The sequence below is a fragment of the Ylistrum balloti genome, unplaced genomic scaffold (assembly GCF_031769215.1).
Source record: "Ylistrum balloti isolate Yb309-2 unplaced genomic scaffold, AGI_CSIRO_Ybal_v1 Utg371908, whole genome shotgun sequence".
NCBI lineage: Eukaryota > Metazoa > Mollusca > Bivalvia > Pectinida > Pectinidae > Ylistrum > Ylistrum balloti.
In genome coordinates, this window is record NW_026782939.1 from 143,295 (window position 1) to 158,199 (window position 14,905).

At 36.8% G+C, this 14,905-nt stretch overlaps 1 protein-coding gene across 1 annotated transcript; it reads right to left on the reverse strand.

Annotated features, from left to right (window-relative positions):
- Positions 1–2,098: 2,098 nt before the first annotated feature.
- Positions 2,099–14,003, reverse strand: LOC132563903 (CD109 antigen-like). The gene is made up of 11 exons (XM_060228664.1): positions 13,850–14,003; positions 10,949–11,019; positions 10,316–10,367; positions 9,712–9,794; positions 6,580–6,619; positions 6,010–6,106; positions 5,548–5,635; positions 4,204–4,416; positions 3,562–3,777; positions 2,937–3,068; positions 2,099–2,191 (listed from the first exon to the last, which is right to left on the reverse strand). Exons 1-11 carry the CDS (start codon positions 14,001–14,003, stop codon positions 2,099–2,101), a joined length of 1,239 nt encoding a protein of 412 aa, XP_060084647.1.
- Between the last annotated feature and the right edge of the window lie 902 nt (positions 14,004–14,905).

A 14,905-nucleotide genomic window follows, 5' to 3' on the forward strand; every position in this document is an offset into this window, starting at 1 on the left:
ACAGGTCCAAACACATGTAATCATGGGAACAATTAGTAACAGAGTTAAACATGTTCAAACACATGAAGTCATGGGAACAATTAGTAACAGGGTAAAACAGGTCCAAACACGTATATTATTGGCAACAAATAGCAACAGAGTAAAACAGGTCCAAACACATGTAGTCATGGGAACAATTAGTAACAGAGTATAACAGGTCCAAACACATGTAGTCATGGGAACAATTAGTAAAAGAGTAAATCAGGTCCAAACACTCGCCATTTTGGATTTTGGACCAACCGAAAAAATAACACTAGGTCAGGGCCATTACAGGATAATTTGATACAAGTTTTAGGTAATTCTCAGCAGTGAAACTTGAGAATCTTTAATAGATTCAAAATTGTGATTGTGCAATCTTGTTACAAAATGGAGTTTAATATGTGCTTTTCAAGATGGCAGCCACGGTGGTTGTATCGGATATTGAACTGACCCAAAACATAACAGTACATTGTAAGGATCATTTCAGGATCATCTCAGGTAAGTTGAAGCTGAGTTTCAATGTTGTAACTTGAGAAGAAGTGTAAAATGTGTTTTTTTAAGATGGCTTGACATGGCAGCTATTTTGGATTTTGAAGCGACCCAAAAATTAACATTTGGTCTGACCCATCCCTGGATAATTTCAGTTTCTACTCCATCTCACTGGTAGTAGTTGAGAACAAGTTTAAAATGCATAAAGTTTATGCACGGCAGACACGGCAAGCCAACAAAGATGGACAAAAGATGATGGCTGTACATCAATATAACAGATGTCCTTTTAAGTTATTATATATCAAGATACATATATGTAATGTAAAGCTTCAAATTTTGTCACATACACTATCTCTATACCAGAAAAAAAATCTCAATCAACCTTTCTTTATTATTTTTGTTGTAATGTTTATTTGTATACGTAAGATATATATACTGAGAGGAAAAAGAAACGCAATAAGGAATTTCCAGATCAACTACGGGCAATAGAAAAGGGTTTTAGAATGTCGTTATGGTGTAAGTGGAAGATAGTTGACCACTCTGTCATCTACGAGAATTTCATTCGTGTACGTTAAGTAAACCTTTCAAATTTGACATTGATTCAAGAGTACCCCACTCAAAATGAAGTGCGTTCTGGACCCATCAATATCGTGTCTGCCCCCCGTGAGCTGCACTAACTGCACAAATTCTTTTGTGCATTGAATTGATCGGGGTATTAACCCTCCTCATTGTTATATGATTACATTCCTCATCCAGCGCCAATGCCAACTGAGCGACGTTGATTGGAGGATTCAGTCTATTTCTTATCCTTCTGTCCAACTCGTCCCATAAATGTTCTATTGGGGAGAGGTCAGGGCTGTATGGGGGCCAGTCTAGGGTGCGGACATTGTTTGCTGTGAGATAACCACGGCAATCCCTCACTACATGCGGCCGGGCGTTGTCCTGCTGAAACGTCAGTTGACGCTGCTGTACTAGAGGAACAACATGCTCAAAGTGAAATCACAGAGGACAAAATCAAACAGAGGCATTCTTCTACACCATTTCTGATTAATGGAGTCATTATGTCAATTTCATATCAAGAAATCACAACTGATTTCTGACCTACGCAGCAAAAAAAAACACTCCAGGGTATATAATACACAAGTGATACATGCCATAATATTACACAGCAGAATTCACAGAGTAACAGACTGATCATGTGATAAAACTCATTGTCATTGTCACAAACTTTGGTTGGTGAAGAATGTGAGCTGACAGGTGTTATTTCCCTTGGTGCCTGTATTCTGTATTAATTCTCATACATTACACTAAACTTTTAAACAACATCAACAACTCAGTTATTCAACAGGTCTTCAGCAAATACCACTAAATTGTTCATCCTTCCAATAAGAACGCTTTCCGATGAGCTTATCAAATATCTACAGCACACAATATTTGTCAGGTTTTTCAAGATTTAATTAACAATAACATCTTCATGGGATCTTCAGCAGGTGTTGATTAAAACATATCACATATCTGGAAGGATTCTAAATCCGATGATTGCAAGATTTCACTATCACTGATGCAGAATATATCTGTATTAAAAGTACGTTCAGTTATCATTTATTTCCTGTCTGGATAGAACTGCTTGAGGAAAATAAAGCTGCTCACTTAGCCTTTCACCTAGATGTGTGGGGCTCGATTTCTAGAACAGATGTAAAAAAAGTACTGCCACTTCCTCCCACAGTAAGACCCCTAGTGCTCAGGGCCAACAACAGTAATCAATGTAAGTTGGCATTACTTATTTTGCAATTTTTGTAAAAAGGTTTAATCAATTTAAAAAGAAAAAAATTCAGTTCTGTTGATTAAACATTTAGGCACTGATATCTTTATCCCAGATAATTAAGCACAACATGAAAGATAGATGACCTTATAATAAACAAGAGATCCCAGAGGGATCTTGGCACCCACCATTGTTTGATCTTTATATGCTCTTTGAAAGTTGGATCTTTTCCATTCTTTTCCCTTCTCTTCTCTGGTTATGCTCTTAATGATAAGACATTTGAGCATTCCTTTGCAGAAATAGCCATAATAATCTTTACCTGTCAAATTCAAAATGGCAGTCTGGAAGCCATTTTGTTTCTTTTGACCAGTCCCAAAATCAAATTGGCACAACTAGAGACCAAGGGGAACCTACATATGAACTTTAAGAAAGATCCATCAAGCACTTCTCAAGAAATAGCAATAACTAATTTTTCAAAGTCAAAATTCAAGATGGCCACCTCAGTATGAATGCAGTTTTATAACTCACCCACATTTTCTTATTAATGAAGACCTCAGGAACAGGCAGTTTCAATCACTCCAAAATCTAGGAAAGAGCAATACATAGAGAGGCCTATTACCAATCCAGCATCATCAGCCTCAGATTAATTACAAACTGATTTAATTACCTGATTGGTGACTCCCACCACTCCCACACTGATGCCATGATTTGTCTTGGTACCAATTGGATATTTATATTCAGTTTCTGTAGTAACTTTCTCGTTTTTCTGACTAGTTGTTGAGGGATAGGACAACTCCGCCTGTCAAAACAAAAACTTAGATACAAACTTAAAAATCAACAGGCTGAGTAGGCATGTATCCCTAACCTGTAGTTTATGACGACTAAATTATAGAATACTTACTTCTGGTAACTTTTATATTAATATCACACACTGTGTCCCTTTCTTTATAAAGGCACAAAACTCAGTGCTCTTAATTAGTAATTAAAAAGGAGATTTTAACATATTTGACCCTTTATACCTTGAAAGTAGGTCAAGGTCATTCAAATGAATTAACTTGATAGCCTTTTATCCAAATATGGCACTGGCCCATGTTTATGACCTATAACTTCATGGTTATTAAGCAGAAGAATTCAGAAGAAATTAGTTGATGTCGTATGGCCACAAACTGACAGCATATTACCAGACAACAGGTACCACACCTTCGGCCACATAAACTTCATCTTGAACGGCTTCATCAGGTCTGTACTGATAATTATTGAATGATTAAATAGGATTAAAGGTAAGGAATTACCATCATTGAAAAAGTTTGATTATCCATTTCAAGGCGAGTAGGGATGTCTACGTGTGCTGATATCACATCACCAGTGTCCGGCATGGTCAAGGTGAGCGGAGGCAGGAGATCTGCATTGGGTACCCAATTTTTAGACAGAGCAAATGTCACTGATACACCCAGAGCCGATCGTTCAGCTGATGGAATTGATCCTCCAGCAGCATCCGTCACCTTCACCTAGAAAACAAGTATATTCAAGAACTTCCAGAATTTTTGTGGATCAATTAAGAAATTCAGTTTACAATGACAACGAAATAAAAAAGTTTACATGTTTTCATTACTTCCTCTCGCTGAAGTAAAGGACAGAATACAAAGAGAATGTGGTTGGACAGAAGACTAGTTCTTATATGATCAGAAAATCAAGGTCAATTGAGCCATCTGGTTATTTAACTGTAGTTTTGCAATGAATGACTTGGACATTGGATTTTTTTGAAAATATCAAATTAAAAGAAAACCAGCCACATTTCACAAAAAGTTTAGAAACAATAGTATCTGATATACTGTAATCTAAAGTCTTGACATATAAATAATATTGGCGACTGGAAGTCAAATTAATTTACAGTTTCTGGATGAAACAACACCTAACACACCCTTCATACTTACGAATATATTACGTGGCATTCCGTATATAAACGACCCATCATCGTTGATGAAGGTAATTTTGTATGGCATCATGAACATTGGCACGCTTTTCTCAGCTGACTCCACTTTTGCTGTCACATCTTCAACAACCCTGACCAGAACAGACGCCTGATAATTAAGCCATCTACTGACGTGTTCTCGCGTTACAGTGAAACTGAAGGAACTCTGTCCATTCTACAAAAATGAAGAGGATTGACCATTAAAGAGGTATTGTACCTTGGATAACAAATACAATTAATGACTTCTGAGCTCACTGACAGCAGTCACAGAGAAATGTTTGGTTATTTTATAGGCCCTAGGAGAGGATCAGGGTGTAGGAGGATCTTACTGTGCCATTCAAAAACTCACCCACAAACAAATTCTCATCAAAATATGACAAATTTCACAAAAAAAAACCATTACAGTATATAAAATGACTGTGAATTCATGGTCAGATATACTAAATGAGACGATACTGTAAATGTGTTGTGGAAATTGTCACTAAATACACAAAAGTCATTCAGTAACTTCCCCCAAATGTTTAGTGTTAAGATGTATATGGTATGTGATAATGGATATTTAATGAAGAGCATAATTAACAGCTGACAAAGAAGTTAAATCACTGAATCAAATAACTTATTTCTTTTTTAAGTTATTTCATCATAAGTAATTATTTTAAATTCTCATTTTGTGATCTCTCATCACACAAGTTAGGATTTCCTGCGATGCTTTTGTACAAAATCATCATTTAAACAAACATATATTTTTTGATTTGTGAAAACTCTATAGCTGTGGCTAGATAAATGTACAAAGTTCACATGGCCCTGATTATAACAGGTTTGCATTATATAAGTCAAACAGAATGAAACATTAATATAAGATCAGTGAAGTATATCAGTGAACAGCACACACACTTGCGTATTTACCCAATATTTTACATAAAATCAATGATCCAGTGACCTTTCAGGTCAGGATTTCCCGATGTGCTATATCTAGACAATTTGGCTAAGAGTATCTAAAACATTTAAACATCATTTAAGTTGTTTCATGGAATTAAGACCTTATCACACAATACCTAATGTATAAGAAGTTTTGAAACTATAGACAAGGGGAGATAAATCAAGCAGAGAAGAAACACAGAAATGTGGACAATCAAGGGATACAACTTCTATTGGTATCTTTTAGAAATATACACTTAATACATAAATGACTGCTAATCATGGAAACAACTGCTATGTTTGTAGTCAGCCTAAGAGATTATAAACATAGAGTTCAGGTACTAGGAAAGTTATACTTGATAATATTGCTTGCTTTCAATAGACTTACTACAAGTGTTTTTTCCAATAGTTCGTGCTGGCTGTTACTGGTTACCTGGACAATTGCCTTTCCGTTAACAGACTTCCCGTAGGTGTACCTTTAACAAATGTGTACAAAGTAAATAAAATGCTCACCAGAGTTATCCTGCATTAACTCCGACAAATCACACTACAAACTCAGAATTAGAAAACTGGCTTAGAGTAGACACAGATATAACATCTCAACTGTATGGGTGGCTTATTAGTGGACATAATTGTTTGATTAAATTTGATCAAATCTTAGTGATATTCAACAAATAGAAAATACAGTTATACAGAATACAACGCTGTTTTAGATTTTTTTATGTTCAATGAAATAAACAACTATTTACTGCAGTTACAAGAATTGTTTACAATCAACAATTGATTTTATTGTGAAAAATTCATCAATTCAATCAGTTCAACAACAAGACTAATTTTCCTCGGTACTCACTTGGCTAAAATGTCCACCGTCAGTATACCAGCATTTTGTCCGGGATACAGTTTAATAAAACTTGGAACAGTGACATCGACGGAGAACTTGGGGAGAACTGTATAAAATTAGAAAAAGTGTTGGTAACATTTTAGATGTATGTCCCCCCCAACTAACCAACAGTTTCAGCCTGGATTTAAAAAAAAGCTCATAAAAAATTTAAGGAATTTTGTCACTCTTCATCAACATTGCATTGAAATATTTCTGTTTACAACAAGTAAATGAAAAACATCATCATCATCATACAAACCTGATCATTTAGCTACAATTCAACATACAATAAATTCCTTTGAGTAATTAGGTTTTTTTCTACGGGCTCTGTGGACTTGTTGACTTCATAAAATTTCTCTTGTTGACTTCATAAAATTTCTCTTGTTGTTGACTTCATAAAATTTCTCTTCCAATCTGTACAATTGTCTTCCCACTATGAGTGCAGAAAGCACTGGTTATGTATACTTTCATTAAATATGAAATTCTGCCTGAGAAAGAGTGAAGTTTGAAAGACATTTCAACGAATAAGCAATCACTTACCATACTTTTCCACCTTGAATGTCTCTGTGGCTGTAATTTCCTAAAAATACAAAAATTCTTTTCAAAGCAGAATTCCCTTCTTATTCTAAAATCGGGAGGACTTGTTTGTCTGATATCTGACCATGCTTAATATTTTTGTTTATAAACTGAAAAAGGCTGAATTATATTATTTTTGAAGAAATTTCATTTGTGGACTACTTTCTTTGACGGCGTAGTTGACAGTGTAATTTGGTTATTAGTGTCAACAATTTCAACATTTTCTCATGATTAAGGTACTTCTCTTGAGTATCACAAAATAATCACAGATTTCAAATTTGTGAATTCTGGCTTATCAACCCACTTTCAAAGACATTTAGGACCCCAAAACAAACATTTTAGCTGCTTTTTTGGTCATTTGGCTTAAGTTAAAAAAATTGAAGTACAGGAATTCCTCTTTCTTAATTATGAAAAATATCTTCAAAAATTCAAAAAAAATGTAAAGGTCAAATCAATAAACAAGTTATGTTTTTTTTTTCAAACTTTTAAAATTTTGGTTGCTAAATAGTTCAGAGCTCCTTCACTTAAATAAAAAATTAACCTTTTTTGTTTTAATAAAAAATGAAAACTTATTTTAAATCTAAGTACTGAAAGTACTGAGTATGGAGGTTAGTCTTCTCTTAGAAGCTGCGACCTCGAGCGTGATTCTAAGATCTTTTAAAAACTACATCTATCTCTGTTTTATTTTTATACACCTTACCTCCAGTTCAACAATTCAAAATAACATTCCCCTAAAAACAACATCAGTAAAAGGATATAAGTGATTACATATCATATGTTCTCCATATTAGCAAACCTGTGAATCAACATAGGCTTTGTATAGTTTTTTGATAAAGTACAACAAAGGATATAAACAATACTATGTTGGATGTTGGGGAAAACTCATGGGGGAAATTAATTACATTGTCAGATGGGAAACAACTTACTCAGAAGATGTTGTCCTCTGCAGAAAATTGTGTCTCTAATCCATGTTATTGGAGACAGAAATGTGGTATGGAGCTCGTGCATAATTGCACATATCACAAGACACAATGACTTGCAAGGTTCTGACCAGTGACTCGCAAGGTTCTGACCAGTGACTCACAAGGTTCTGACCAGTGACTCACAAGGTTCTGACCAGTGACTCCCCAGGTTCTGACTAGTGACTACCAAGGTTCTGTCTAGTGACTCGCATGGTTCTGACTAGTGACTCGCAAGGTTCTGACTAGTGACTTGCAAGGTTCTAACTAGTGACTACCAAGGTTCTGACTAGTGACTACCAAGGTTCTGTCTAGTGACTCGCATGGTTCTGACCAGTGACTCACAAGGTTCTGACTAGTGACTGCCAAGGTTCTGTCTAGTGACTCGCAAGGTTCTAACTAGTGACTCCCAAGGTTCTGACTAGTGACTCGCAAGGTTCTGACTAGTGACTGCCAAGGTTCTGTCTAGTGACTCGCATGGTTCTGTCTAGTGATTAGCAAGGTTCTGACTAGTGACTGCCAAGGTTCTGTCTAGTGAATCACAAGGTTCTGACTAGTGACTCCCAAGGTTCTGTCTAGTGACTCGCAAGGTTCTGACTAGTGACTCGCAAGATTCTAACTAGTGATTAGCAAGGTTCTGTCTAGTGACTTGCAAGGTTCTGACTAGTGACTCGCAAGATTCTAACTAGTAATAAGTAAGGTTCTGACTAGTGACTCGCAAGGTTCTAACAAGTGACTCACAAGGTTTTGTCTAGTGACTCGAAAGCTTATGACTAGTGACTCACAAGATTCTAACTAGTGATTAGCAAGGTTCTGACTAGTGACTCGCAAGGTTCTGACTAGTGACTCTCAAGGTTCTGTCTAGTGACTCGCAAGGTTCTGACTAGTGACTTGCAAGGTTCTGACTAGTGACTCCCAAGGTTCTGTCTAGTGACTCGCAAGGTTATGACTAGTGACTCGCAAGGTTCTGACAAGTGACTCACAAGGTTCTGTCTAGTGACTCCAAAGGTTCTGATTAGTGATTAGCTCCATTTCCCCTGTAATGATTCCCACTCCTCCCATCCCACAGTCTCATCAGTGGGTCAGTGACTCACAAGGTTCTAACTAGTGACTCACAAAGTTCTGACTAGTGACTCACTAGTGATTAGAAAGGTTCTGTCTAGTGACTCGCAAGGTTCTGACAAGTGACTCACAAGGTTCTAACTAGTGACTCACAAAGTTCTGACTAGTGACTCACTAGTGATTAGAAAGGTTCTGTCTAGTGACTCGCAAGGTTCTGTCTAGTGACTCACAAGGTTCTGTCTAGTGACTCGCAAGGTTCTGACTAGTGACTCGCAAGGTTCTGACAAGTGACTCACAAGGTTCTGCCTAGTGACTCGCAAGGTTCTGACTAGTGACTCGCAAGGTTCTGACAAGTGACTCACAAGGTTCTGTCTAGTGACTCCAAAGGTTCTGATTAGTGATTAGCTCCATTTCCCCTGTAATGAATCCCACTCCTCCCATCCCACAGTCTCATCAGTGAGTCAGTGACTCACAAGGTTCTAACTAGTGACTCACAAAGTTCTGACTAGTGACTCACTAGTGATTAGAAAGGTTCTGTCTAGTGACTCGCAAGGTTCTGACAAGTGACTCACAAGGTTCTGACTAGTGACTCGCAAGGTTCTGTCTAGTGACTCACAAGGTTCTAACTAGTGACTTACAAGGTTCTGACTGGTGACTCACAAGGTTGTGATTTGTGATAAGCTCCATTTCCCCTGTAATGAATCCTACTCCTCCCAACCCACAGTCTCATCATCCAAGGATGCTTCTAGCCAAAGTGGGACAGAATCCCATCTTTACTAGAGAGGAATATAGGATTTAAAGAATTTGTTCTATTTCCCATATTGGGCCTCTCTGGCCCCTGTGGGGGCCGAGACCCATCATTTATCCAAAATTGATTCCCTTCACCCAATGATGCTTCAGACCAAATATGGTCTAAATCTGGTAAGTTGTTTATTTAAGTTGTTTACTTTGAGACAAACTCTCATAAGATACTTGATGGGTCTAATAAAAATCATCTTTATAATAGAAAAGTGAAGATATGGACACCAACAACCTAGTCACAACACAAACGCATTGTACATATTGCGAAACATACCGGAGTGTTTGTAGCCATGATGAAGATCGTCCATTCCCCGTAGGCTGGGTCATTTACTAGCTTGAAATCCGTAGAGACCACACCTACAGAAGTCAAACAAAATAGGACTAACAATTATCATACTCACCCTTTCAGTTCCCCGTCCTTTGAGTTTGACCTTGACAAAATTCTTCCCTTTTGTTTCCTACCAACTTGACCTTGATTCTATTCTTTTGCCATTTCTTCCCATTAGCTTGAATTGACCTTGACCTTGACCCCATTCCTTCTCCATTGATTCCTATCTACTTTACCGTGACCCCATTTTTCCCCACTCATTCCCTTAAGGTTGACTTGACTTTGACTCCATTCTTTACAAAATAATTCGTACTAATTTCATCTTGACAACACCTTCACATAGAAAGGACATATAACTCATTTGACTTTGACCCTTGAGGTTGACGTAATGCCGTTAATTTTGGTTTCTATTCCAAAACAAAACTCTTTATCTCTACAGCTCTGTCTTCTGCCATGAATGAGTTTCACTTCACTGATCTTTTTGACCTTCAACTGAATTATTTGACCTTGACTGTCCTTTTACATCAACAATCTTGACCTATTTTCTTACCAAGATTTGGAGTAACACCTTTGTAGTGAGCCAGCTTGTTTCCCTTTGGGTCCTGAAAACAATAAAATCCATGTTAAAATTAAACATATGGACAGCAAGGAAGTTGAGGTGTGCATTGTTAACATTTTACATAATTTTTGGAAAAGTTGGCAACATTTAAAGATAGGGAAATATATGATTTCAAATTAGAATTTTAAATAGAGTTTAATCAACACCTTTTGTATTACAACTATTATCTTTATTATTTTAATTTTCATTTCTTATAAAAACATGACCTGGAAGTTTGATATTTTTTGATGAACACCATCTGAAATAACAGCCTCATTAATGTTTATCTGTACACAGTAAATCTGTCCTTGGAACATTTATAATTTGTCCCCTGGGGGAAAGATTCCTCAAAATATTTCCAATAGCAAATCGATAATCAGTGAATTACAAAATTTAACAAAATATGAAAAGAATGTGCAGAAATTGTTAAATTGTTTGACACATAATGGAGGATCTGTCGGTGACTGTCAGCATATGGAGAAGTATAACAGCATGAAGCAATGAGGGGTTGGCATTTAAGGTAACAACAAACATTGGTAACAGGATAACACAGTCAAAAGAAAATTTGCACAAAATAGAACTTACCTTTATAATAATATCAAGGTTGGAATCAAGAGGCTTGGTCACTGACGATATCACTGCACCTCTGATGTGTACTGTAAATTTATTGACAAGACATTAAAACTACAGTAAACCAATGTGTTAACCACTAATGTGTTCTGTAAATTTATTGACAAGAATATGAAACTACAGCAAACCTATGTGTTAACCACTAATGTGTTCTGTAAATTTATTGACAAGACTTTAAAACTACAGCAAACCTATGTGTTAACCACTAATGTGTTCTGTAAATTTATTGACAAGAATATAAAACTACAGCAAACCTATGTGTTAACCACTAATGTGTTCTGTAAATTTATTGACAAGACTTTAAAACTACAGCAAACCTATGTGTTAACCACTAATGTGTTCTGTAAATTTATTGACAAGACTGTAAAACTACAGCAAACCTATGTGTTAACCACTAATGTGTTCTGTAAATTTATTGACAAGACTTTAAAACTACAGCAAACCTATGTGTTAACCACTAATGTGTTCTGTAAATTTATTGACAAGACTTTAAAACTACAGCAAACCTATGTGGTAACCACTAATGTGTTCTGTAAATTTATTGACAAGACTTTAAAACTACAGCAAACCTATGTGTTAACCACTAATGTGTTCTGTAAATTTATTGACAAGACTTTAAAACTACAGCAAACCTATGTGTTAACCACTAATGTGTTCTGTAAATTTATTGACAAGAATATAAAACTACAGCAAACCTATGTGTTAACCACTAATGTGTTCTGTAAATTTATTGACAAGACTTTGAAACTACAGCAAACCTATGTGTTAACCACTAATAAGTTCTGTAAATTTATTGACAAGACTGTAAAACTACAGCAAACCTATGTGTTAACCACTAATGTGTTCTGTAAATTTATTGACAAGACTTTAAAACTACAGCAAACCTATGTGTTAACCACTAATGTGTTCTGTAAATTTATTGATAAGACTGTAAAACTACAACATTTTGTCTGTCATTACCTGTTTGTCCCTCTTTGTACACCTTTTGTTTGTCATTACCTGTTTGTCCCTCTTTGTACACTTTCTGTCATTACCTGTTTGTCCCTCATTTAACACTTTTTGTCTGTCATTACCTGTTTGTCCCTCTTTGTACACTTTTTGTCTGTCATTACCTGTTTGTCCCTCTTTGTACACCTTTTGTCTGTCATTACCTGTTTGTCCCTTTTTGTACACCTTTTGTCTGTCATTACCTGTTTGTCTCTCTTTGTACACCTTTTGCCTGTCATTACCTGTTTGTCCCTCTTTGTACACCTTTTGTTTGTCATTACCTGTTTGTCCCTCTTTGTACACTTTTTGTCTGTCATTACCTGTTTGTCCCTCATTTAACACTTTTTGTCTGTCATTACCTGTTTGTTCTTCTTTGTACACTTTCTGTCTGTCATTACCTGTTTGTCCCTCTTTGTACTTCTTTTGTCTGTCATTACCTGTTTGTCCTTCTTTGTACACCTTTTGTCTGTCATTACCTGTTTGTCCCTCTTTGTACACTTTTTGTCTGTCATTACCTGTTTGTCCCTCTTTGTACACCTTTTGTCTGTCATTACCTGTTTGTCCCTCTTTGTACACCTTTTGTCTGTCATTACCTGTTTGTCCCTCTTTGTACACCTTTTGTCTGTCATTACCTGTTTGTCCCTCTTTGTACACCTTTATTCTGTCTTTACCTGTTTGTGCTACTTTGTACACCTTTTGTCTGTCATTACTTGTTTGTCCCTCTTTGTACACCTTTTGTCTGTCATTACCTGTTTGTGCTACTTTGTACTCCTTTTGTCTGTCATTACCTGTTTGTCCCTCTTTGTACACATTTTGTCTGTCATTACCTGTTTGTCCCTCTTTGTACTCCGTTTGTCTGTCATTACTTGTTTGTCCCTCTTTGTACACCTTTTGTCTGTCATTACCTGTTTGTCCCTCTTTGTACACCTTTTGTCTGTCATTACCTGTTTGTCCCTCTTTGTACACTTTTTGTCTGTCATTACCTGTTTGTCCCTCTTTGTACACCTTTTGTCTGTCATTACCTGTTTGTCCCTCTTTGTACACCTTTTGTCTGTCATTACCTGTTTGTCCATCTTTGTACTCCTTTTGTCTGTCATTACCTGTTTGTCCCTTTTTCTACACTTTTTGTCTGTCATTACCTGTTTGTCCCTCTTTGTACACTTTTTGTCTGTCATTACCTGTTTGTCCCTCTTTGTACACTTTTTGTCTGTCATTACCTGTTTGTCCATCTTTGTACTCCTTTTGTCTGCCAGTACCTGTTTGTGCTACTTTGTACACCTTTTGTCTATCATTACCTGTTTGTGCCTCTTTGTACTCCTTTTGTCTGTCATTACCTGTTTGTCCCTCTTTGTACACCTTTTGTCTGTCATTACCTATTTGGGCCTCTTTGTACACCTTCTTGTCTGTCATTACCTGTTTGGCCCTCTTTGTACTCCTTTTGTCTGTCATTACCTGTTTGTTCCTTTTTGTACACTTTTTGTCTGTCATTACTTGTTTGTCCCTCTTTGTACACCTTTTGTCTGTCATTACCTTTTTGTCCCTCTTTGTACACCTTTTGTCTGTCATTACCTGTTTGTCCCACTTTGTACTCCTTTTGTCTGTCATTACCTGTTTGTCCCTCTTTGTACACCTTTTGTCTGTCATTACCTGTTTGTCCCACTTTGTACTCCTTTTGTCTGTCATTACCTGTTTGTCCCTCTTTGTACACTTTTTGTCTGTCATTACCTGTTTGTCCCTCTTTGTACACCTTTTGTCTGTCATTACCTGTTTGTGCATCTTTGTACTCCTTTTGTCTGTCATTACCTGTTTGTTTGTACACCTTTTGTCTGTCATTACCTGTTTGTCCCTCTTTGTTTTGTCTGTCATTACCTTTTTGTCCCTCTTTGTACACCTTTTGTCTGTCATTACCTGTTTGTCCCACTTTGTACTCCTTTTGTCTGTCATTACCTGTTTGTCCCTCTTTGTACACCTTCTTGTCTGTCATTACCTGTTTGTCCTTCTTTGTACACCTTTTGTCTGTCATTACTTGTTTGTCCCTCTTTGTACACTGTTTGTCTGTCATTACCTGTTTGTCCCTCTTTGTACACTTTTTGTCTGTCATTACCTGTTTGTCCCTCTTTGTACACCTTTTGTCTGTCATTACCTGTTTGTCCCTCTTTGTACTCCTTTTGTCTGTCATTACCTGTTTGTCCCTCTTTGTACTCCTTTTGTCTGTCATTACCTGTTTGTCCCTCTTTGTACACTTTTTGTCTGTCATTACCTGTTTGTCCCTCTTTGTACACTTTTTGTATGTCATTACCTGTTTGTCCCTCTTTGTACACTTTTTGTCTGTCATTACCTGTTTGTCCCTCTTTGTACACCTTTTGTCTGTCATTACCTGTTTGTCCCTCTTTGTACACTTTTTGTCTGTCATTACCTGTTTGTCCCTCTTTGTACACCTTTTGTCTGTCATTACCTGTTTGTCCCTCTTTGTACACCTTTTGTCTGTCATTACCTGTTTGTCCCTCTTTGTACACCTTCTTGTCTGTCATTACCTGTTTGTCCCTCTTTGTACACCTTTTGTCTGTCATTACCTGTTTGTCCCTCTTTGTACACCTTCTTGTCTGTCATTACCTGTTTGTCCCTCTTTGTACACCTTCTTGTCTGTCATTACCTGTTTGTCCCTCTTTGTACACCTTTTGTCTGTCATTACCTGTTTGTCCCTCTTTGTACACTTTCTTGTCTGTCTGGATGAGGATTATGCCTGTCTTAACCAGAACATCCAATTTCTTGGTAACGTTGAAGATAACGCCAGATTTGCTTTCAATTGTCAGATAATACTTTCCGCCTTGAATTGTTTCTGGGATCTGAAAAAAATATGCTTTCATCAGCACCTGGCTTTCTTATAGAGATTTCCACCTCAGTAACTGACTTTGTAGAGACTAA